Genomic DNA, 23,675 nt, shown 5'->3' with positions numbered 1-23,675 from the left:
ATTTTGTCCTTAACTATGCTATAAAAAAAAAAAAAAAAAAAAAAAAAAGTTCAACGGGAAAAGTTTCCGATGAAAGATTATTTTTATTTTTGTGCGTACAGTATAGTTTGCTCAACAAATCATAGATCAAATGTTCATTGTAGAATAAGATAATACTAAATCTCTATATAAATTCTTTTATATTATACGTAAATATACATATATTTCTATCTCCGCTGCCCGTTAACGAAGGAATAACGATAATAAACATTTCTTATGAATTAATTGGCTTTTATATAAAATTAGGTACGTTACGTGTCTCTATCCTTTACATTACAAAAGTTCACAGATATCGTTTATCGACTTACATACTTTACTTTCTTTTAACGCAATTTGTCCTTGTCAAATTCTTTTTTCTAAAGTGAAAATACTATTTTCCAAGCAACAAAATACTATTTTAATATAAATAAATATTATTATGAAAGAACTATTTTTCAAGCAACAAAAAGAAGGAAAAAAGAAAAATAAAAGAAAAGAAAAGAAAAAACAAAACAGATGTACTTCCAGTTTCATAATTCTCTTTAAATTCTATAAACTTGTAAAATTAAGAATATCAAATTTTGCTCGTACTTCGATTCATTGAAAGGAAACATTATCACCATAGATAATTTTATCGTTACTTTGTTTATGACATAGAAAAAAAAAAAAGAAAGAAAGGAAAAACACTAAACAGGGATATAATACTCTTAGATAGTCGACACTCTTATACTCTGTAACCTCTTCTTTCATAATTCTTTATAGACTGTGCCAAACACAGTGCGAATATAATACCGATCAACTGGAAAGAAAAAAATAAGAAATCAATAAGGTTTCAAAGGTATACACTAAAGAATTATTTACAAATTTGTCGAAGAATAAAATAAAAAAAAAGAAAAAGGAAAAAAGAACAAAAAGATTGATAATCGATAACTTACCTCCACTACAGCTATACCAATAGCAATACCTCCCAATATTTTTCCAGCATGGACTAGGAAATTTTTCAACTCGAAGGCACATCCGGATTGGTAACTCTTTATTAGTTCACACTGTGAAAATTTCGACTCATTGCAGCAACTCCAAGGTATAGTGCCATTGAAACGTTGGAAATCAATGGGCGAATCGACGCCACAACATTCCAACTAGAAAGAAAAATTAAAATAAATTAAGATAAATTTTACAAATTTCGAAAAAATAGAAAAAAGAGGATTATACTTGTAAGTGAATATAATGAAAATCATAATATGTATATATGTAACAATTAGTTGTGTTTCAATAATAACAAATAGATATTTATAGAAAAATAAAAACAAATATATGTCAGCCAAATATGTACAAGTTCGTATACATAATTAAAATGTTAAATATGTATACGATTAAATGAGTATTATACTTACATTACTCTGAACAATGTCTACAATCTCTTGCTGCGTAGGAGAATCCCAATAATGATTGAATACTTGCTGGTAGGTAGTCTTAACATTGAGATTAGATTCCCTGAAGACTACGAACGCATATATTGCTATGGCAACTTGTACTATAAATATCGTTAACAGGAATGATGCAAACTGAAAACAATATTTATCACGTCTTATTAAAATCTGTTAAGATATATTTGATCTAAAATATGGAGAAAAACAAATTAAATACTCACAGTTATCGTCATACAATGGCTCTCACGTATCGCACCGCAACATCCGAAGAATGCGATGACAAAAATGATGCTACCAACGACGATGAATGTCATCGAAGGGACAGTCACATTATTTTCAATAGCTTCTTTGTAATGATTAAGGTTTATTTGCATGAGAATACCGACTACAAGAATAGCTAGGCCGCATAACTGAAACAACGAATGTTATTCTTTCAGTTTATGAAATAAATTCAGGTATATATATATATATCAATATAAATAAATCAATTTAATATAGAAAAAATAATAAATATTCGATTTATCGATATTATTATTTGACTGTTACTAAATAAAATAATATATTAGAGATAGACATCAGAAGAAAAACCATTGATCAATAAATTCAAAATTCGACATCAAATATTGATTTTTTTTTTTTTCCTGAATTATGAGGTCACCTGGCTTACGTGATAACGCTAAATTTTTTTCTAGAACTCTTGAGTCACCTCTGACGTTACGTTACATTTAATTAATAAAAATAAATAAGTGGAAAATGGTATTGTTTTCATAGTACATATTTACGTGAATACACGTGAGACGTCTAAAGTGGAACAAATAAAATTAAGTAATTGGCCGAGAACAAGGTAGAAAAATAATTAGAATATAAAAAAATTGAAACATTAAAAATATTAATAATCAATACGACTATATACGATTACAGGTTTCTATTGATTATTGTAATTAAAATAAAGGAAATTGTTTTTACAATTAAAAAGATATCATAAAATTAATAAAAATTGCTCAAAAATTCAATGTAAACGATTTTATTTTGGAAATCTACGATTTTTAGAATGAACGAATTTGTTGAAAAGATCTAATGTCAAATAAAAAAAAAAAAAAAAAAAAGAAAAAAAATAAAGCAACGTCAATACAACAATGTTTTCCAATAAATCGATAGAAACCTATCTATTGCGATAAAATTGCAAAGTTGTTTTGTGATATATTGTCGCATTGAATTATCAAAAAAAAAAATAAAAAATAAAAAAATGAAAAGTAAAAAAATAAAAACAAAAATAAAAACAAAAAATAAAAACAAAAAATAAAAACAAAAAAGAAAAAAAAAAGAAAAGACAACATCGTTGGAAACTTTTCGCGCAATCATATTGTATTAACGTTCTAACCTACATGTATCTCGTGTGGAATAATTTACGTCGAGATTATCGCAGGTGTATGAACGTAAGGGCGACTTATTTGTCCTTGAAATTTAACAGAAGTGTTTCTTCGGTATTTCTAAACCTATAGTCGATCGTTCGCGGCATATGCATCTCGAACATATTTGTTTTATAAAACGATGACGACTTTGAAAGAAATCACGTAACGATCCGACAATATCCAATTAACACATTTTAATATTATAGATAGTATAAATAGTATAAATAATATGTATATACATACATATATACATATATATATACATATATATATATATATATATATATATATATATATATATATTCGTTTATAATTAATGAATAGTGCTAAGATGTTTATATCGTATATCATCATATGTATAAATCGATAAATGATTAAAACATATATATATATATATGTATTTTTAATTTTCATGTTGTAAGCATTGCTGATAGCAATAAAAGTCAAGTCGTTATAAAGCGTCATACGTAAATACTTATCTTCTGTAGGAGAGGCGATAACATGGTACAAAAATATCAAAGAGAAAGGAAACTGATGATATCATATTTCTTCGAAATTCATTTCTATAACAATTCCGATTTCTAGCAAACCAGGAAGGCCACTCGAGTTCGTACGTTTAATAACAAATCTCGTAGAGAATAGGAAACGATGATGTCATACATTTTTTTCCTTTCCTATTCTTTTTCTTTTTTTATATAGAGATATAAATAGATTTATTTCTTTTTTATTTCATAAATTATATATATTATTTTACACATATAGAGAGAGAAATTTAATCCTTTAAATATAAGAATTTTGATTTTCATTGAGGGGTAGGGAGAGAGAGAGAGAGAGAGAGAGAGATAAAGGGGGCGGGGAGACAGGAAAGTTAAAAAATTATTCGTTTGATAACAATCATTTTATTCTTCATGTTGTTATCTACGTTTCTTAAAGCCTACGCAAATTATTATCTAATTATCTTTCATTTCAAACTTCCTTTCGTGACAATTCATCGCGATGTTAGTAACTAACTACATGTAAAACTATTTCTGTTCTATTCAACTTTATAAAGCAACAGAAAAGAATAGATAAAGATAAGAGGATGACATGTAACAACATTGAATTCGCGTTAATCCTTTAATACTATATATATATATATATATATATATATATATTAGTATATATGGTATTAAATATATTATTATTATTATTATTATTATTATTATTATTATTATTATTATTATTATTATTATTATTATTATTACTATTATTATTATTATTATTATTATTATTATTATTACGTTGTTTTAAAATCATGAGAACAAATTCCCATTAAGTTGAACCGTTAAAAAGTATGAACTGTTTAAAAATCTATAATAAATATTTGATCGATTCAATTTGTAAAGTTTGAAGCGGAGATTACGATATAAAAGTCTAGCAATTAGAAAATAGAAAAAGAAAAAAAGAAAAAAAGAAAAAAAAAAGAAAGAAAAAAAAAAGAATATTTTTAACGTAGTTAAGTTACAACGTTATATCTTGTTATCAATGTATTTCTTTACTTTCTGTTCGATTAGATATACTACGTTTTGTCGTAGATAATCTCCGTATATGATTATAACCAGTAAAAATTTCTATGCCGTAGAGATTGTAAAATACAATCCATTTCTATTAAATCCATATTATTCATAATACGTTAAATACATACCTAACCTTACATTTATTTTGTTTAAGAATACATTTTGAAAGATATATATACGTACCGAGAATATGAAGTTAAATATAAAGAGAAGATATTTTATTAATCCCAAACCGCAACCCATCTTGTAATTTTTCTTCTTTCCTTTTTCTTTTTTCTTTTTTCTTTTCTCTTTTCTTTTCTTTTCTTTTCTTTCTCTCTTTTTTTTCCTTTCTTTCTTCCCCCTTTCGAATTCAAGCAACAAGAATAAATCACTTCACTGGAAGTGTTTACGCGAATAAGAAACTGCGTTCAACAGGTTATTCCGGGTTGCCGAAGACGCGCAATAAGACGTATCAAACACGAGGATAGAAATTCAACTGAACGATCGTTACCGCTATTCTGTGGTCTTCTTGTGAACATTTACGTACCAGCTTATCCCCACCCCTCGTTGTTCATCCCATCTACTCTAGCCCATCCTCCCTCCCTTTTTCTCTCTTTCTCTCTCTCTCTCTCTCTCACTCTCTCTCACTCTCTCTCTCTTTCTCTCTGCATGACTCACGCTGTTGTTCAACTCGTTTCATGCGCGCATTGAATCGAGAGTTATTTGCAACTTGTATTATTTTCTTATCCCCAGAATTCTTACAATTTTAATGCACAATATCGTGAAATTATTTTCTTCGTTGATTTTTCTTTTTTTTATTTTTCTTTATTTTGTTTTATCTTAAAAACCATTAACTCGATCGCCTCGATCGATTTTATCAATCTATGGAATAGAAACTTAATAATCTAATAACAAAGAAATCGATGTGCTGCCGATATAAAATATGATTGATATATTTTTTCATGTAATTAACTCGATATTCTAATATTATGAAAAATTAAATAATAATAATAATAATAATAATAATAATAATAATAATAATAATAATAATAATAAAATCATTTGTATAATATCATGTCAAATAGATATTTCAACGAAATCATTTATCTAAATCTTTTAAGATCATACGTTAGATACGAAGGTTCCTGACCAAAGATACATTATGAATGGATATTACTAAGTTCAATTTCTTCGTCATTTTTAAAACAGTAACGTGCAAATTGTGTAATAAAATTTTCATTAATTTAATGCAAGACATATATCGTGTCGTTTCAATTTAAATCAGACGCAACCCAGACGTATTATCAAACCTATGTTATGTTTGCACATAATTATACATTTTATAATGAGATAAATGGAATGTAGAAGAAACGAATGATGTTCTTTATCTTTCCTTTGTTTTTTTTTGTTTTTTTTTTTTTTTATTATTATTATTGTTTTTCATTATAATTTTTGTACGATTATATCCAATATTTCATTATTACAAGAATATCATTGTCGTGATACGTTTATAAATATAATAAAAATCTATTTTCTCTAATCTATCATTTTATCTTATAACAATGAAGATATGTAAAAAACATTTCATTCATGATATAAACAAGATAAGAGGTTACGCTGATTTTTAAAAAATTATGTTTTATTTCACGAATGTCCCCTTACTTATTTTCGTCATCGGGACATGTCGTAATGAATCATACTTTTATTCATGATATCTTATCGTCGAAAATCTAATCGCATTGACAAAATCTTAAATGATTCGACTTGAATGTTCCAAATGATCGAACTTATAAAAATTCAATTGAATAATTAAATTATCCAATGGATTTGGTTCTGGATACGGACAATGGCTGATCCAAAAGTTTTTTATTATTATCCGGATGATATACCACTTGTGAGGATATTCTGCGAGTCAATGCATCCTGCCTTCTTTTTTCTATTCTATTCGTAGAAGCTTTCATGTAACAGGTTGTACATATTATCAGACAAATCTGAAAAAAAAGAAAAAAAAAAAGAAGAAAAAGATTAATAAATTCGTTAAATAATTTATTACAATCTAATACTAATAGACTGATGATAAACAGATATAAATATTTTTTATTCACCTCCAATACTAATTTACCGAGACTAAGTAGAAACACGTGTAATAAAATCGATTTTGTTCGACTTATCATTACATGGTGGCAACCTCTGCCGTATATAGAAGTACAAGCTGATTTATCATTGTCTGGCTTTAGTGATGATGTTATATCGCAACAAGACCAAGGAACCGAATTTATTCCTCGATAATCGATAGGTCCGTCTATGCCGCAACAACGAAACTAAAACAATAAAAATCTCGATGGATATTAACTATGTATGTACTTACATTATCGATATGAAATTATCCTATACAACAATATACAATTGATTTTTTAATAAACACAGAAATAAAAAAAAAAAAATTCATTAGGATGCATATGCATTTATTGCTTTGCATTTTTAAGAAACTTCATAATTTATAATAATAAATAGAAATTTACGACTATGTAATTCTAATAATTACAAACTATCATATTAATTAATAAGAGAAATACAGATGTCATTAAAAACGTATTTAAAAATGGAAAACATTTTATCGTCATTCGTTTGCTTAAATAATTTGTATAATGGATAATTCGCAAACATAAAACAAATTATTTAACATTATTAACTGTTATTGGATATACCAAGCTCAAACACAATAGATATATTTGGCATCGAACGAATAATGATTTAAAGCAAACATACAATACAGACATATGTAATTAAAGAAGGATTAGAATGAGACCCGAAGTACATTCATCTAAAAACTAAAACATTATAATTGTTCTATTTATTTTTAATTACGAATTAAAGAAATCGCAATCCGCACAACTAAGAATCAATCAATCAATCCATTCCTTTTTTTTTTCTTTTTCCAAACATAATCCAATAGTCTTGCCGGATTGCGAATCGAGAAAATAATCAAATTACCAAAACCAAAGCTATAAAAAAAGGGGTGAAATAGCATTTAATTAAAAGATTTATTGGATCAATCGTCGGAAGCTAGAATCCACCAAATCGTAAATGCCATCACTCAAGGATATATATATATATATATATGTGTGTGTGTGTGTGTGTGTGTGTGTTCAACGAGATGAGTCAGGAGACATAAATAAATACACATCACTGAGACGTGATCAGGTCAGGAGCGTATACATAACCTTCAAATACTTAAAAGGCCTTCGCACGCATACATATCGATGTAAACAGTAAGACATAAAAGTTTCATCATTATAAAACTTTTTATCGATACGATTTTTCATCTTGCAATTAATTGACTTTGATTAATGGATTTCCTTACGGTTTACAATGTATTACATATTGCGTCTTACATTGATACGTGCGTAAAGAATTTAAAAGTTTTCGTACGGGAGATCGAAGTAAACCCTAACAATGATCCATGTAAATTCGCTCCTGAATTCAACAATTAACAACTATCCAGCCAATAGCTGGAGTCCCATGCATTTGTCACGTGCATAGAATGTAATTTAGTTTCATTTGTCGTTTTGACTAGAGACTAGATTTTTTGATTCGTCTCGTTAAAATGAATTACAAAATTCATTGTAATCTAAGATTTATCAAGTATCTTAAATATCAATTAGTATAAACTCGATTGTGAATATTCTTAAAGTTAATAATAAATTATAATATTCAGTAGAAAGAGTTTAATCACTTTCAGATCTTAAAATCGTCCCGCCTTTGAATTTAAGGCTGTTAACCCAATGTCGCATGAGACGCGTGTGACATCAGCGACGAATGTGGAAAAAATATGAACTAAAAGTGCGTTAAGAGAATCCTGTTCTTTCTTTCATTGTTATATCGGTATGTATGATTAGATATAGGTACATTATGCCCCTCATGCTATCGCCGCCAATAAATTAAAATTACTGAGCTGACAAAGACATCAGACAACATATGATTGTTAATATTAATAAAACAGCTGGTACGAAGTCAATAAGTATTCTGTAAGAGAAACGAAACGTGCGATTTCTACAATAGATAGACGTTGAATGCTTTTCTCATACAAGACGTTACATGATTATTTATTTATTTTTTTTTTGCATCTGTTTAAAACAATTCATTATATAATTAAAATGATTATGATATTGTTTACAAAAGAACTAATAGATATATTTATATCGCATAATATTAATAGTATTATTAATTTAATCAATATATTATTAATTTTCCATAATAGTATTGATAATTAATATCATAGAAGAAAATAATAGATATATTTACGTCCCGTTAAAAAAAAAAAAAAAAAAAGTATTGTGATTTTTTGACCTTCGTTTATCTTGTTATATCACTTAACAATCCCTAATAAAAAGATAATAGTAGATAGTAGTAGATTCGTAATATTATGCATTACATCATAAGTTATCGGTGACAATTATGTATTCATGGAGAGATAACATGAATAATAGTGACCATTTCCCCTACTATATTATATGTTGTAATCATGATTCTGTATATATTATATATATATATATATACATAATATATTTATATTTATATATATGCAAGATGTGAGTTTATGTGAAAGAAAGAAAAAGGACAAACCTTAAAGGGAAAATTATTACCAAGGTTTAGTGAAAGTCTAGATAATTAATTGTAAGAGAACGGGTTCTGTGGCCTTGAAAACAGTAAAAACCTTTTTTTCAAGGATTCAAGAAGGAAAATGGACCATCAAGCTGAAACACGATTATATATATATGTATCATTTTACAGATTCGATCAGGATAATAATAAATTTTTATGTTCGTATATATAAATAATCGAATAACAGGTATTGATAATAGAGTCAAAGATAACAAACAATATAAAAATACAATTGTCTTCAAAATGGTGTAAAAGAAATAACGCGCGAAAGGATTAAAAAAACTTATCCGTTAGCTTTGAAAGAAATACGAAGTAATAAAAAAAAATCCTTGATTATTAAAATTTAACGAAAAATTGCTACCATGAGAATTAAAGGCGAAAAATTAGTTTTTTTTTCTTTTTACTTGTTTTTTTTTCAATTTATGAAGTCGTACAGTAGCGCTACTTTGCGTTCGTGTCAAACAGTCGAAGCTCTTTCTCCCATTACGCATCTACACGGAATCTTTTGCTTTATATGTTAGTAAGTCGACTTCTCGAAAGAAAAGAAGTCCAACATGATTTATAGTTCTCTGGTGTAGCATAAAGATTCTTTTTTTTTATCCATTTGCGCCATAAGGGTTTACACCATGAATTCTCATAGTCCAAGTTTTTGTTAGATTTTAATGATCAAGGATCTATTCGAAAAATAAAGCTTTCTCGTGCGAAATTATTATCTTACCAGATTTTTAAAAATTATTATTTTCTTGAGCTCTTGATCAGGAAAATCAAACGAAAATTGTAACTATCAGAATTCATCAGAATTAAAAATTTGCAAACGCATAGAAATAAAGAACATCGCTTAAATTGTCAAATAGTATAAAGCGTTATACTATTAATTATAAATGCGTTTCTTAGAACGGAAGCACCGATAATGCACATGCGCCAGTCGAATTACATATTCTTGGCGTTACCAACAAAAACCGATAACATTTATTAATATAAAACTAAATATTAAGATCATCGGTAATAAAATAATTAATAATGTTTCAGATATATATTGAAATAATATTATTAAAATATTTTTACCTTCGTTTGTATGTGCTCCCATAAAGGTTGATTTTTTTCATCTGTAAATATTTTGTCAAGATGAGCAGCCGGAAGAAAATCTATTTGTTCGTGTCTGACAACAGTCCATATTCCGGCACACATTTCGAATAAGGAAATAATCACCAAACTTGTAACAAACTAAAAATGAAACGTTAAGAATTTAATTAGAAAAAAATCTAAATTCAATATTTATATATTTATATATTAATTTTATTACTAATATTGCTTGTCCCTTTTGCGTAAAATCGAGAAAATGCCAGGACAACCAACCGATGGCACATGTGAAGATACCCAAAACCAAGAGAACAATGGATGGACCATAAACATTTTCGGGAGTGAGTTGTTCATATTCGTTTAATTGATATAAAAAAAATCCTGCGAAGGCGGATGTTATTATTCCTGATATCTGTAAACAATAACCGGATATGAAACTTTGATTAAAATAAAAATATGATTTTAATGTTAAAAAGATAAATTTCAAAAAAATATATTTATACGTTGAAGAGTATCATTTGATTATTATTGAAACTATTTATTATCGATAAGATATATTTTCTCGATTATATATAGTAAACTTCAGTGATATCAATTATATATTATGTATGTAGATATATTTCTCTAGCATTAGGTAAAACTCAATGTGAAAGAACATAGAAATAAAAAAAAAAAGAAAATGAAAACAAGTTCATTTAGACAAAGATTATCAGAGTGATTCAAAGAATTGGATAATTTCCAACATCGCAAGATAACTCGGCAAAATTTAGAACGAAGAACGTATATTAATAAAATAACAGAAGAAAGAAAAAAAATGATCGAACAACATTATGAGAGATAAGGATTGATAAATCTTAAAAAGAGATAAAAAATACACAGTTAAAACTAACAAGTATCTTAACCATTCCATTATCTTGTTACTATCAAAGAAAAGAATACATATATAAAAATAGATTAAAAAATTGATCGAACGATCGATCAATCGATTAATCGATTAATATTAAAGAACGATAATCGTATTTATCGTTTTACTCAGAACATCTATGATAACTAAATAATATTTTATGGATAATTAATATCGTATATAATTTATGGAAAAAAAATATTTCTTCGTTAGAAATAAACTTTTCAACAATATTGACAACAAACGAATGAAAATTATTAATCTCAACTATTTCGATGACCTTGCTTTTTTTTAATTCTTTTTTCTTTTTTCTTTTCTTTAGCCGCTTTTATCTTGCGATATTATTTTCCAACAGTATTACGTATATATATATATATATATATATATATATATATATATATATATATATATATATATATATATATATATATATATATAGGCCATGAAAAATATTCGAATAAAAGATTAAAGAATAATAGAAAAGGAATAATAGAATATCGATAAGATCACATCGGATATAGAAAGATGATGTTGTTAAATTTTCAAAAGTAAATAATTAAAAAAGTTCGAAGAAGAAGAAGAAGAAGAAGAAGAAGAAGAAGAAAAGCGAGCTAAGAGGGAGCATAACAACACTTACGCCAAGAACGATAGTACCGGCGATTAGAAGATATCGCAAGCAGCCGAGTGCTCGTGCCATTTCACCATTTCACGTTTATAAATATACGCGCGGTGGAGACGAAAAGAGATCGAGATTGAGTGCGCGCGCGCGCGCGCGCGATACACATACACGTAACACGCGCGTGCGGAAAGAAAAAGAGAGAGAGAGAGAGAGAGAGAGAGAGAGAGAATTACTTATGCATGTGCCGCCGTTAACTTTATCCGAACTCACCGTCGTTATCGCGAGGGCGACACGATCACAAAAGAGACGTTTTCTAGAAGCGCGCGTCTTTCGATCGTTCGAAAGTCTAACCCGTTGTAACAAATCGAGCGCTAACGTTGAATCTCTTATCTCTAAAGTCGCCTCCTCTTTCAAATTTTTATATTATGTATCGGCGCGATTTAACTTGAACTTTGATTATTTTGATGTTTAAATTTCGCGCGTAATACAATATTTATTCGTAAAATTTTCGAATATTTATCGATTGGTATAACGAGTTTAAGAAAGTTAAATCAACGTGCATACACGACGATGTCCTATTTAACTGTAATACTAAATATCGAGAACAAAACTTTGCGTTACTATAGCAAAGGCACAGGTGTTTAGGGTTTGACCCTCTCAACCCTTCTCGTTACGCTATGACCACTAACACCATTCGATCAATATGCAAGGTGTTCCATTTGAATTTATCACTTTCATAACTATACCTTATTTTTTTTTTTCTTGATGTTTCACTTGCAAGTGAAATAGAAAATGTTTGAGTATCAATTGGAATATTTTTTTTTATCTTTTATTTATACATCATTATCAAATGTAATTTTTCTCCTATATAGTCATGTAATCTTTAATATCCTAAAAATAAATAATCTATCCTGAATAAAAGATCTTTTTTATATTATTTTTCTTTGAATCGATACAATTTCATCCAGAAATATCATTTTTTTTTTTCGTATTATCGAAGAACGAAATAGAAATATTTTTAAATAAATTAGAAAAATAAAATCGAATTTAATCGTAGATCCATTAAGATTAATTCGTTCTACATACGTTGTGATATTAAAAAAAAAAAAAAATAATAAAAATGACAATAATACAATGATCGTTCCAAACTACCTGCAATTATTAGATTTTTTCTTGGAAAACGAATTGGTTTTTCCGGTTAATGTACAGTGACGTAAAATTATCAGAAAGATATCTTCAAGGTAAGAGTAATACATTAACATTGCGTGTTTCATCAAGACGCAGGCGTCCATTCGACGCGATGCTATTGATTCGAATGCGCAACAACGAAAGCAACCTACTCCTAAAATGATTTCGTTTCATTAGTGAAACTCGAGGGAGTCTAGTCGAAGCGTTTCTATTGACGAATATCTACTTACGTTAAAAAAAGAAAACGTAAAGAAAGAAGAGGCCAAAAGTTTGAGGTGAAAAAGTTCGAGAGTTCAAAGATAATAAAAAAGAAAAAGAAAGGAAAAAAAAAAACAAAAACAAAAAAAAAGGAAAAGGTAGAAAATATGATAGGTCCCAATGTGTCTTTGTGACTAACCGTTCCGGAAGGTGGTGGTACATCCTCCACATCAACGCAAGGTGCAACTTTACGAACACCTTCCGAACACGAGCGACTGAACACGGAACTCGCGACGCTTTGTAAGGTAAAACCAATTTAGCAATTTAGAATTCTTTTGTATATCGTTTTTTTTTCTTTTATTTTTATTATTTCTTTTCCTTTTTACCTTTTTTTTTTTTTTTTTTTTTTTTTTTTATAAGGAATTATGAAATTTATTAGAGAAATACGTACAGGTCTATCCTGTGAGCCCTGTAACAGGGCCTGGTGCGGCAAGATCCGTATGGGAATTAAGTCCCGATCCCGACATGGTCGGGCATCTACCCAGCAACCTGCTTTCGGGCAGCACACATCAGAATCAAAATTCTGATAAAAGTACTGAACGAAGGGATAGCAATGGACCGGATGATAATATATATGCCGAAGCAACGCCAGGCCAAAGTCCAAGCGATGAAACTAAACAAATTTTTGATCTTCTTAGAGCAAGGTTATAGCGTACGAATTTATCATTAATTATTTATTATTAAAAATATTATTATCTAATGACAAACGATCGTTGTATAATATCTTTGAAAGATATTTTTTTTTTTTTTATCGAAATGATCACATTCATTAAAGGATTTTACTAAATCGTATTGCAGTGAGATTGAGGCGGTCGAGGAGTTGGTAGAGAAAAATGGATTAAGCATATTAAATGCCCGAGACGAGTGGGGATATACACCTGCTCATTGGGCTGCTTTGGATGGTAATATTGAAGTACGTGAAATAATATATTGTCCTTGAGCGTATTATATATTCTGAAAAAGATCCAATATAAACGATAATGCTACAGGTGATGAGATATCTTATAGAACGAAGCGGACCCATTGATCATTCTTGTCTTGGAACGCAAGGACCCAGGCCTATACATTGGGCATGTCGAAAAGGACATAGTGCTATAGTCCAATTATTATTGAAGGTTTACGTATATGCGACTAATGAAAGACGATAATATTCGAAGATGTTTTCTTCTAACGGTTAACTTACATTTAGGCCGGAGTTGCCGTCAATGCTGCCGACTTTAAAGGTCTAACTCCTCTCATGACAGCCTGTATGTTTGGAAAATTTGCTACAGCTGCCTTTCTTCTTGGATCTGGTGCAATGGGCCATTTGACGGATATCAATGGAGACACCGCACTTCATTGGGCCGCTTACAAAGGACATGCAGAGTTGATCAGACTGTTGATTTACAGCGGCGTTGATTTGCAGAAACCTGATTACTTTGGATCTACTCCTCTTCATTTAGCTTGTCTATCGGGAAATATTAGTTGCGTTAAGATATTGTGTGAAAAGAGCAAAATCGAATTGGAGCCTCGAGATAAAAATGGTAAAACTCCGTTGCAACTGGCAAAGAGTCACCGTCATTCTGAAATCGTACGCATATTACAAGCTGAACAAAAACGCAGAGCTAGATGGATTCCACCTATCAATGAACTCTGGTTCGGGTCTTTTTTTTTTCATTTTGATCTCTATCTAATGTTTCCTAATAAAATGAAAGCTCAATAATATTTTCATCAATGACGTTTTGATAGGGCTTTGCTATTTGGAGGAGCTGGTAATAGTAAAGGACCATTGCTATTGTTTATGATATCAGTTTTACTTTGGGGCTATCCTATGTATTTACTTAAATGTATTCCATTGACTTGGAATCTTTTGCGAGGAAGTCATTATTGTTTTATTTATTGGAATATCGTTATGTGGATATCATGGATAGTAGCAAACAGAAGAGATCCCGGTTATGTACCACAAAATAGTGAAACTTATTATAGAGCTATAAAGCAGGTAATATTAACCGAAATTTCAAATATTGAAGAAATTGAAAATCTTCATTAATATGATTTAACGCGATTTTTTTTTTTTAGATACCATATTTTGATAAATGGAAAAAAAGAAATATTGTATTATCGCGTTTGTGTCATAGCTGCAGATGTTTCAGGCCACTAAGAGCCAAACATTGTAGGATTTGCAACAGATGTGTAACCTGTTTTGATCATCATTGCCCTTTCATATATAATTGTGTTGGATTGAGAAACAGGTAAGTTAATTTATATTGTAACAAATGCTTTTCTATTTACCTTACCACATCGAAATATATCTGTTGCAGAATGTGGTTTTTCTTATTTGTAATGTGTGTGGCTATAAATTGTTCATTTACGTTGTATTTTGCGTGCTATTGTATGGCTATTGAAGGTATCCAATTGTTATATGTTTTGGGTGTATTGGAAGCATTAGTCTTTTGTGGCCTTGGATGGATACTAACGTGCACTTCGGTAATTACAATATAAATCTTTCGTTTTTATAATATCTTTTCATATCAATTTGAGAATTTCATGTATTTTATATTATTTAGTTTAGACTCAAAAAATGATTTTTTTTTAATACAGGTACTCCACGCTTGTATGAATCTAACAACTAACGAAATGTTTAATTATAAGAGATATCCTTATTTAAGAGATAAGAAAGGTAGATATCTAAATCCATTTAGCAGAGGTCCTGTGCTTAATTTCATTGAATTCTTCGTTTGTCCTCCTGATCATCGAATAAATGATCCTCAGCATTATCAAATTCTAACTGAAGATGTTATGTAATATAAATGTCATTTGTAAACTATACTTTGTATACAACTTGACAGATTTAATTATTTGATCCAAAATCTCTGCTGCCTTTTTGAACTTTTGACATAATCACATTCAATAATACGCCATTTATAATACATGTTCATATTAATAAATTTTTCTTTATTGCATCAATTTAAAAATCTGTTCGACGCTCCTTAATAAATACTTCTTTAAATACAATTGTATAGTTTATTATATATATATATATATATATATATATATATATATATATATATGTGTGTGTGTGTATATACTTGTGATTATAAATATATTTATTACAAAATAGTATCAAGTATTTGTATAATAAAATCTAAGAAATAGCTCACGATTAATGTAATACAGAAAAAAGTATTCATCTTAGTCATTAATTTCTATTAAAAAGTTTAAAAAGGCCTCTATATAATTTTTAGCAAAGCAATAGCCTATTATACGTACAATATGTAATATACAGGGTATATCGTTTTAATTTGCATAATGAAATAGTACTGTAAATAATAGTTATATAGACCTATGCTCTACTTTAAAATACGAATATTTTATTATATAAAATAAAACGATCACCCTGTATATTACAAATTTATATAAATATACGTGTATAAAATTCTATAAAAAACGGTAATAATATTTTTGGCATCCCGTTATAAAAGTAGACATATGAATAAAAGCATTAATAAAAATATTAAACATAATATAATTAAATATATAAAAACTATTACTTACGTTAAATTACATCAATTTCACTACTGGCAGTTATTTGGCATGCACAATTAATATATCGTATTAATAGAATGTATATTAAATATCAATTGCACATATTACTTTAATTCGTAACAGAAGTCATAATTTGGTGGGGGTTCAGGAATTGGCGGTGGATCTTGAGGTATGTCAATTCCTTCAGCATCCAAAAGTCTTAATTTAATATCCATAGATAATAAAGTTTCCAGATCATTTTCAGCTTCTTTGCTGGTCATCCTATTATCTACGAAAAACAATAACAAGATTTGTTTAATACTAAGTAATATATGTACTAATTAATTAGATTGTTAAATAATATTAAAATTTCAATCTACCAAGTAAAGCATTAATGCCATCAGTCCAATAATCAAAAACTTGTTCATCAGGTGCAACAAAATCTAGACTGGAAACTTCAACAGAATCCAATATTAAGGAAAATGCTAATTGATGCGTCGTTTTTCTTCTTTGTAAATCTTTCATATGAGGACAGTCTCTTCCAGTTATTAAACCTCGAATCTCAACAACAGCCAATTTTGTAGGTAGTTCATCTATCGATGGTACTGACTTTTCATCGCAATCCCCATAATGTAATACTTTATGATTAGGTGATAAACGCACATACCAAAATTTATCCTTTATTCTCTAAAAATTTAAAAACAAATTAGGTTTACTAATGAATTATTATATTTGAATATGGCCAATTTCAAATAAAGATCATTTACCTGTCCTCTGGCGCTATATTTCATAAATCTAGTTCCTTCTACTAAAAATCCAAGACGTTGTTGTTGAATTAACTCTAATATTTCAGGTGTAATTTGTTCTCTGAGTTCAACAATCGGTCTTGCGTGACTTTCCCATTCCTCGCGACTAGTCCTTTCTTGCTGCCAAAGATTAGTGATCGTTGAATACGTCAACTGTTGTAATTTGCTTTTAAATTTGTCTAATCCTGTTGGTTTGCACTGAAGTGCTCTTGTAATTTGCTCTCTTACAACAGAAAATACTTTTACAAAATCTTCGATAGTGGCTCTCATTTCTTTCCATGTTTTATTCAATAAAACTATACAAACGCAATAAAATTCCTCAAATGGATGATCGTGCGTGAAGAACATAGGATGATACGATTGTCCTTGTTCGCTAGGTGCTTCTCCAATACGTAACACCTTATTGAAAAAGTATGATTTTAGAGTAAACAGTATATATTGTTATAAAATAAAAATAACAAATATCAATATTTTTACAAATATGTATTTTCTTATATACCTCGCATAATAATTTTACAAGTTCAACACTTGTCCTGCCAAATGGACATTCGTGTTCATCCGCTCGGCAAGAATTTTCTAAGACAACCTTTGTATAATTTTCTGTATGATTACGAGCAAAATATACCATACAATCGAGCGCTAGCATACCGGGTGGAGTTTCCGTAAAGTCAAGAGCAGGATTAATATCATATTTGAAACCTAATTTTTTATAATCCTTAGCATATAAACCTTGCTTGCGTGCTGTTACATCTGTTCCAATACCACCTTCTGTGTCAAATGCAATTCGTCTAAGTTCTTTTATTTTATCATGTGCATCTTGATCTTGTGGATCCATTTTAGTCATCATTCTCTGTTCTAAGAGACTTAAAATTTGTGTTTGTAGAACATATAATTGATGCGCCATTTCTGTACCAACCTGAAACAATAATTAAAATACTAATAGATTAACATTTGAAATGCAATTAGATCGACAGACATATAATTTTAATATATAAAATGTCAGTACACCGTACCTGTCCACTTGATTTAATTATATTGGAAAGAAAAACATTTCGGACTTGTTTTGACTGCAATGTAGCAGAGACAGCTCTTCGTTTGGATGTGTCAGCTTTGAGAAATAAAGCGTTAATCAAAGCAATAGCATTTTGCTGTATTTGTGGACTTGTACTTTGCAAATGCATTACCAAATTAGGAAAGGTAACTTCTTTTTCAACTTGAGCATATTTGCCTGATGAATTTAAAACAATATTTTCTAAAATACTAAGTGCTGCTTCAATTATATTGGTATCTAGAGATACAGATTGATTATTCACATAGCTCGCTACTTTATTAATAAATGGTATCTCCAAAATATCCCAAGATACAATCCCATGATCCATCAATTCTACAAAGGACTGAAGAGAATATGCTAAAGCGTTACCTTTACGCATTCCACCCTCAACCTGTACATATATATACAAAAAGAATAATAAGCATATTTTTTTTTTAATTATTATTTATATTAGTAAAGAGTTATTGCAATTGAAATACCTGAGAAATAATAAGACCCAATCCTTGCTTATTGATAAACTCTAATGCAAATGTCATATCTGTACTTAAAGAACTTAATTTCTGTAATGCTGTTATATTTTCCTCTGGTGTGCCACTATTCAGTTTTGTCAATATATCAGTAGCTATCTTAGAAGGAGAAAATTCCAATCTCAGAATACTACCATTCTTTACTTCATTACGATTTTTTTCTGTAATATAATTTTGATTATTATTTTCAGAAAATTGTAATGAATATAATTCTGAATCAGAAAGACCCCATCCATTACACAGCTCCTACGAAAAAAAAAAATAATAATTAGGTAAATTAATATTTGAGTATTATAAGTTATTCAAATGTTCCTTATTAATGAATAAAATTATTGATTCATTAAAATAATGTTTTACTTATTTAACGATACATATGTTTTATAAATTGCATTAAGACTTTATTTACCTGAATAATACCAGTTAATGGCTGTTTCTGATTAAATTCAATTAGCTGTGGTACTTGGTCTGTCATCTGAACAGCGATTTTCACAATATTGGAATCTTTTTGGACCGGCATTTTCTCATATAAATTGAACAGTTAAATATAATCAACAATCATGTAAATTACATTTAATACATTCATTAAATGTCAATTTATATTTTGTATCATTAATCATGCGACTTTTGCATGACTCGTGTTATAAAAGTGACAACTGTCATTCAAAAATGCTTTTTCAATTACTGATATATCTTTGGGAAATATTCCTCGTAAAGGTTACGTCATCATAAAATTGTCGCAAGTTCTACATCACTACATAATTTCTCGTATAAAAATAAAATCACATACGTAGCATTTTGTTTCATTTTAATTTTGGGCGGTAGCCATTTTATTTACGAGAGAGAGAGAGAGAGAGAGAGAGAGAGAGAGAGAGAGAGAGAGAGAGAGAGAGAGAGAGAGAGAGAGAGAGAGAGAGAGAGAGTATAAACTGCAATAATAAAATATAACAATTAATTATTACCAGTAAATCTAAAAGAAAATTAAATTATAAAAATTTACTTTCTTACATGATACCGAATAGTTTAGACACAAGTTTTTATTATTTAAATGTTCATATAGTAAACAAACAATGTATTGTTTAATATGTATACCTAGTATATATCCCGTATTTATCAAGAAAATTGGAAATATGGTGACATGCAGCGATATTAAAACTTACATAGAGGAAACTTGTGTGATTGATAGTAACACAAGCGCTATCTAGCGACAGATATTGAATAACTTTACTCATATATCTTTTTTCTTATCTTACACATCTACTTATTCTAAGTTTATAAAATATATGTTTTATATTTAGTTTCACTAAAAAGTACTAGAATTGTTTTGAAGAAACAGTACATGTCATTATCTTTTACATATATATAATCATTACAGAAGAAATAAAAAAAATTATTTTAATTATTAAACATAAAGCTTTATCATCTTTATATTGTACTATTAATTTTACATAAAGTTTATAGAAAAAAATCCAATTGATACTTGCACTTACTAAAGAAAAGAGACACACGCTCATACAGGCATTCTTACTTAAATAATTGTAATATATATACAGATCTTTTTAATCAATTAAGCCTAATATAGATTAGATTGTAATCAACAGATATATTTGTATAAATTGACATTATTTTTTATCCTAATTTACATTAAATTAAAGCTTCCAATCCCATGGTATACATAATACACCATCGCTCATAACAGAGTAATAATGTGTTACCCAAAGCATTATACCATCTAATAAGGGAGCTAATGGTTTTTTGTGCATGAGCAATCGTTCACAGCATTGTATCATCAAATCTGGTGTAATGCTATCATCTTTATTAAGACTAATCAAGCCTAACTCTTTGATAACCTTTTGATGAAGTTCTCGTTCTACATGTTTTATACTATAAAAAAATTACGTGTATTAATAATCTAAAGAATTAATTCATTATTTTTATCTATATATATATATATATATATAGATAAATATATATTTTAGATAAATATATATATATATATATATATATATATATTAATATTGTATTACAAATAAAAAAGAAAAATGTTTTTTCTTACTTGTTATAATGATGCAATCTTTTGGTAGCTTCGCTTAAATTTTCTGTAATAAAACTGACCAGCAAAAGACTTGGACAAGAGGATGGTACAATAAACTGTCCAGTTGGAGAAAGCATTAAAGGGCCTGCTTCACTAAAAATATGAAGCAACTATTATGTTAACTATTTTTTTGTATTAAGAATTTGTATTCATAAAATAGTATTACTAACGCTTCTATTACTATCTCATATGCAGACAAATTTGCTGGCCAAACATCTGGATAATGTCTCTTTCCTCGATAATCGGATAGTGTAGTCGTAAGTTGTCGTAGTTGACGTTCATACTGACCAGCCATTACTTTAGGCATGAATTTCCTGCACATATAGAGTACCCTGAGCCTTACCGTCACTCAATAAATGTGATGTATTACGCACCGTCTTCCCACTTTAATATCAAGAAGGACCGTGGATATCGCCTTTTCAAAAGCTGGCAATCTTTGCAATATAGTATCATACTTCTGTACATTTTTTATCAGCTATCAAAAAGAAATATTATTGTAATAATGAATTATTACATATATGATATAAAAAAAAAAACAATTCTTACATCAAGCCAATTATGCCTCACTTCGCCAGAGCTTAGCATCACACTTCCTTCTAAATTTATTCCAGTGTCATTAGCAAATATTAATGTCCTGCCTTTCAAAATTTCCATTGGTTCTGGATGATGTTCTGCTAATGCTTGAAAAGCTAATAAACAACCTCTATAATGAGCAATATTCCAACCACAATCCCATATAATATTTTTTAGACCTAAGTCCAAACATAATGCTTTAACCAATTTTTTCACCTCTTCTCTTACTGATTTACATGCTTCTAACTTTACATGTACTTCATTTATGTGTTTTTCAAGATATGCTCTAATTAAAATTAGATATATATATTGTTAATTAATGTCCAATATAATTTATTACATATTAAATGATATTTATAAATTATTTCTTACTTCAGTGTATCTGGTTCAATATTTAATTTTCTTTTCATAATAATCGAAGCATAAATAGGATCATTTTCTAATTCAGAAAAATCTAACTTTTCTCCTGAACTATATTTACTTTGCCAATATTTTGAGTTATATGATGACTGAAACTGTGTATTCAATGATTTCTCTTCTATTTTATCCACAAATGTTGTAGGCAAATCACATGTCTGTAGGATAGAACGAATTGTTTTCCTTAAATCTTTTTCATTAAGTTGTATTTTAACTAATGTAAATTTCCCAGCCTTCAGATCTTTTTCATCTTTTGAACGTAAGTAAAATGGCAATATTGTAGGTCTTATAGGTCTTTGCTGTTGAAGAGTTTCTAAAATCGAGCTTAGCTGTTTCAAAGAATTTTCATTTACAGTCTAAAGTAAAAAAAGAAAAATCTAATTAATATAAATGAAAGCCCATGAAAATATTATATAGAATTTGCTACAATATGATGAACAATTAGAATAGCATATGAAATTTATAAAATTATTTATATTCAATTGTCTGTAGATGTGAATGGTACAAAAAAAATAATATCTATTGTTCTCTATTTACCCTTTGTGTGGGATACTGTCCAAAAAGATCAGGATGAACAGTAAAATAAAAAGGTCTAAGTGCAGTGGATACTTCACCCATACTTAAAGCTCTCACTGCATCTGTCCTATAAAAACTATTAACAAAATTTATGTATTAATTTGTCAATGATCTTCCACAACTTATATTTCAAAAATTAATTTTTTGATCATATTACCATCTTGCTAATTTGCAATACATATTTTTAATTTAATCACCGCCGTGACGTTATACAATTCATCTCTCAATAGAATTTATCAACTAAAGCACAATTATTATTGTCATTACTGGTTGCATACATAAAAAAGAACTTGCCAAGCGCATTGTACTTTAATTCCGCGCGTGCGCGCTAGAGCGTTGCGTACATAGTATACAGAAATGATGTACATGCATATACGGATTAAATATCACGTGCTATGCACGTTTTCGCCCACATTCAACGGATGTAAAAATAAAAAATATAAAAAGCAAATGCCAAGGTTAAAGGAGGGGATCATAATATGTATATGTATACATATAACTAGGGTGTCGCGCCATCTTATTGTTTTTAAAATGGAACATTCAGCCGCTGTAAGCGTCCATCTTTGATAGCGAATAAAACTTTTAATTTCATAAGATATTTTGCAATTCATGTAATGTCTATGGATGTTTGTAAAATAACCTATCGTTGGATTTAACAATCAATATGATATATTTTATAGTAAATTCAATATTAAATCTGATTACTATTTTTCGATCGCATCATATGCGACTTTAACGACAAATATGGACAAAGTATGAACTACAAGAGCTTAACATTAAGCTCCTATTGTATCGGTGTATAAGCTTGTTTGGTTATGTTATTTTGACGCCTAACATATCATACTTCTCTGATGATAAATTACTTTATATTTTTTATTTCGCATTAAATTTACATATACAGCTAAAGCTTATTTAAGCAGCAATTAATTTGATATTAATTACGATGAAATGCATATCATAGAAAAATTGATAAGCGTTATACCTAAACTAAAATCGTTTACTGAGATACATAGCTGT

At 28.7% G+C, this 23,675-nt stretch overlaps 5 protein-coding genes across 9 annotated transcripts; 1 reads left to right on the top strand and 4 right to left on the bottom strand.

Annotated features, from left to right (window-relative positions):
- Positions 1 to 63: 63 nt before the first annotated feature.
- Positions 64 to 4,889, bottom strand: LOC124426983 (23 kDa integral membrane protein-like). The gene is made up of 5 exons (XM_046969347.1): positions 4,600 to 4,889; positions 1,670 to 1,858; positions 1,413 to 1,583; positions 954 to 1,157; positions 64 to 817 (listed from the first exon to the last, which is right to left on the bottom strand). Exons 1-5 carry the CDS (start codon positions 4,657 to 4,659, stop codon positions 743 to 745), a joined length of 699 nt encoding a protein of 232 aa, XP_046825303.1. The 5' UTR covers positions 4,660 to 4,889; the 3' UTR covers positions 64 to 742.
- LOC124426982 (23 kDa integral membrane protein-like) lies at positions 4,667 to 12,036 on the bottom strand. The gene is made up of 5 exons (XM_046969345.1): positions 11,685 to 12,036; positions 10,367 to 10,555; positions 10,129 to 10,287; positions 6,504 to 6,719; positions 4,667 to 6,389 (listed from the first exon to the last, which is right to left on the bottom strand). Exons 1-5 carry the CDS (start codon positions 11,742 to 11,744, stop codon positions 6,213 to 6,215), a joined length of 801 nt encoding a protein of 266 aa, XP_046825301.1. The 5' UTR covers positions 11,745 to 12,036; the 3' UTR covers positions 4,667 to 6,212.
- Positions 12,037 to 12,961: 925 nt separating this feature from the next.
- LOC124426490 (probable protein S-acyltransferase 23) lies at positions 12,962 to 16,106 on the top strand. Of its 2 annotated transcripts, XM_046968216.1 has the most exons (9): positions 12,962 to 13,357; positions 13,506 to 13,756; positions 13,911 to 14,025; positions 14,102 to 14,227; positions 14,302 to 14,747; positions 14,841 to 15,090; positions 15,171 to 15,343; positions 15,413 to 15,578; positions 15,693 to 16,106. In XM_046968216.1, exons 2-9 carry the CDS (start codon positions 13,578 to 13,580, stop codon positions 15,894 to 15,896), a joined length of 1,659 nt encoding a protein of 552 aa, XP_046824172.1. In that variant the 5' UTR covers positions 12,962 to 13,357; positions 13,506 to 13,577; the 3' UTR covers positions 15,897 to 16,106. The 2 variants fall into 2 exon arrangements, with proteins under 2 accessions (XP_046824172.1, XP_046824173.1); XM_046968217.1 differs by lacking the exon at positions 12,962 to 13,357 and having other exon boundaries at positions 13,625 to 13,764.
- A 593-nt stretch (positions 16,107 to 16,699) lies between these two features.
- On the bottom strand, positions 16,700 to 20,252 carry LOC124426488 (engulfment and cell motility protein 1). Of its 2 annotated transcripts, XM_046968215.1 has the most exons (8): positions 20,006 to 20,252; positions 19,407 to 19,926; positions 18,953 to 19,246; positions 18,436 to 18,864; positions 17,922 to 18,338; positions 17,384 to 17,821; positions 16,997 to 17,303; positions 16,700 to 16,905 (listed from the first exon to the last, which is right to left on the bottom strand). In XM_046968215.1, the coding sequence occupies exons 2-8, from the start codon at positions 19,515 to 19,517 to the stop codon at positions 16,742 to 16,744; spliced, it is 2,160 nt and encodes a 719-aa protein (XP_046824171.1). In that variant the 5' UTR covers positions 19,518 to 19,926; positions 20,006 to 20,252; the 3' UTR covers positions 16,700 to 16,741. The 2 variants fall into 2 exon arrangements, with proteins under 2 accessions (XP_046824171.1, XP_046824170.1); XM_046968214.1 differs by having other exon boundaries at positions 19,407 to 20,252.
- Positions 20,253 to 20,580: 328 nt separating this feature from the next.
- On the bottom strand, positions 20,581 to 22,991 carry LOC124426491 (T-cell activation inhibitor, mitochondrial). Of its 3 annotated transcripts, none has more exons than XM_046968218.1 (8): positions 22,816 to 22,991; positions 22,620 to 22,734; positions 22,038 to 22,438; positions 21,639 to 21,951; positions 21,467 to 21,567; positions 21,263 to 21,424; positions 21,054 to 21,185; positions 20,581 to 20,881 (listed from the first exon to the last, which is right to left on the bottom strand). In XM_046968218.1, the coding sequence occupies exons 1-8, from the start codon at positions 22,836 to 22,838 to the stop codon at positions 20,647 to 20,649; spliced, it is 1,482 nt and encodes a 493-aa protein (XP_046824174.1). In that variant the 5' UTR covers positions 22,839 to 22,991; the 3' UTR covers positions 20,581 to 20,646. The 3 variants fall into 3 exon arrangements, with proteins under 3 accessions (XP_046824174.1, XP_046824175.1, XP_046824176.1); XM_046968219.1 differs by having other exon boundaries at positions 21,263 to 21,406; XM_046968220.1 differs by having other exon boundaries at positions 22,038 to 22,240.
- Positions 22,992 to 23,675: the final 684 nt, after the last annotated feature.

The sequence above is a fragment of the Vespa crabro genome, chromosome 9 (genome assembly GCF_910589235.1).
Source record: "Vespa crabro chromosome 9, iyVesCrab1.2, whole genome shotgun sequence".
In the NCBI taxonomy this organism is placed as follows: Eukaryota; Metazoa; Arthropoda; class Insecta; order Hymenoptera; family Vespidae; genus Vespa; species Vespa crabro.
This window is presented reverse-complemented; position numbering and strand designations above follow the sequence as displayed.

What these genes read in the sequence shown, in the direction of transcription:
- LOC124426983 (XM_046969347.1), bottom strand. Translation starts at nt 4,659, where the DNA reads ATGGGTTGCGGTTTGGGATTAATAAAATATCTTCTCTTTATATTTAAC. An exon ending in TATTTAACTTCATATTCTCG is followed by an intron (nt 1,859 to 4,599) that starts GTACGTATATAT and finishes TCGTTGTTTCAG; the next exon opens with TTATGCGGCCTAGCTATTCT. An exon ending in TTGGTATAGCTGTAGTGGAG is followed by an intron (nt 818 to 953) that starts GTAAGTTATCGA and finishes TTTTCTTTCCAG; the next exon opens with TTGATCGGTATTATATTCGC.
- LOC124426982 (XM_046969345.1), bottom strand. Translation starts at nt 11,744, where the DNA reads ATGGCACGAGCACTCGGCTGCTTGCGATATCTTCTAATCGCCGGTACT. An exon ending in AAAAGGGACAAGCAATATTA is followed by an intron (nt 10,288 to 10,366) that starts GTAATAAAATTA and finishes TTTCATTTTTAG; the next exon opens with TTTGTTACAAGTTTGGTGAT. An exon ending in GGGAGCACATACAAACGAAG is followed by an intron (nt 6,720 to 10,128) that starts GTAAAAATATTT and finishes TTATTGTTTTAG; the next exon opens with TTTCGTTGTTGCGGCATAGA.
- LOC124426490 (XM_046968216.1), top strand. Translation starts at nt 13,578, where the DNA reads ATGGTCGGGCATCTACCCAGCAACCTGCTTTCGGGCAGCACACATCAG. An exon ending in CCACCTATCAATGAACTCTG is followed by an intron (nt 14,748 to 14,840) that starts GTTCGGGTCTTT and finishes ACGTTTTGATAG; the next exon opens with GGCTTTGCTATTTGGAGGAG. An exon ending in ATTATAGAGCTATAAAGCAG is followed by an intron (nt 15,091 to 15,170) that starts GTAATATTAACC and finishes TTTTTTTTTTAG; the next exon opens with ATACCATATTTTGATAAATG.
- LOC124426488 (XM_046968214.1), bottom strand. Translation starts at nt 19,517, where the DNA reads ATGCCGGTCCAAAAAGATTCCAATATTGTGAAAATCGCTGTTCAGATG. An exon ending in AATATAGCGCCAGAGGACAG is followed by an intron (nt 17,304 to 17,383) that starts GTAAATGATCTT and finishes TTAAATTTTTAG; the next exon opens with AGAATAAAGGATAAATTTTG. An exon ending in TGGCATTAATGCTTTACTTG is followed by an intron (nt 16,906 to 16,996) that starts GTAGATTGAAAT and finishes TGTTTTTCGTAG; the next exon opens with ATAATAGGATGACCAGCAAA.
- LOC124426491 (XM_046968218.1), bottom strand. Translation starts at nt 22,838, where the DNA reads ATGTATTGCAAATTAGCAAGATG. An exon ending in ATTGAACCAGATACACTGAA is followed by an intron (nt 21,952 to 22,037) that starts GTAAGAAATAAT and finishes AATTTTAATTAG; the next exon opens with AGCATATCTTGAAAAACACA. An exon ending in GATATTAAAGTGGGAAGACG is followed by an intron (nt 21,425 to 21,466) that starts GTGCGTAATACA and finishes GGTAAGGCTCAG; the next exon opens with GGTACTCTATATGTGCAGGA.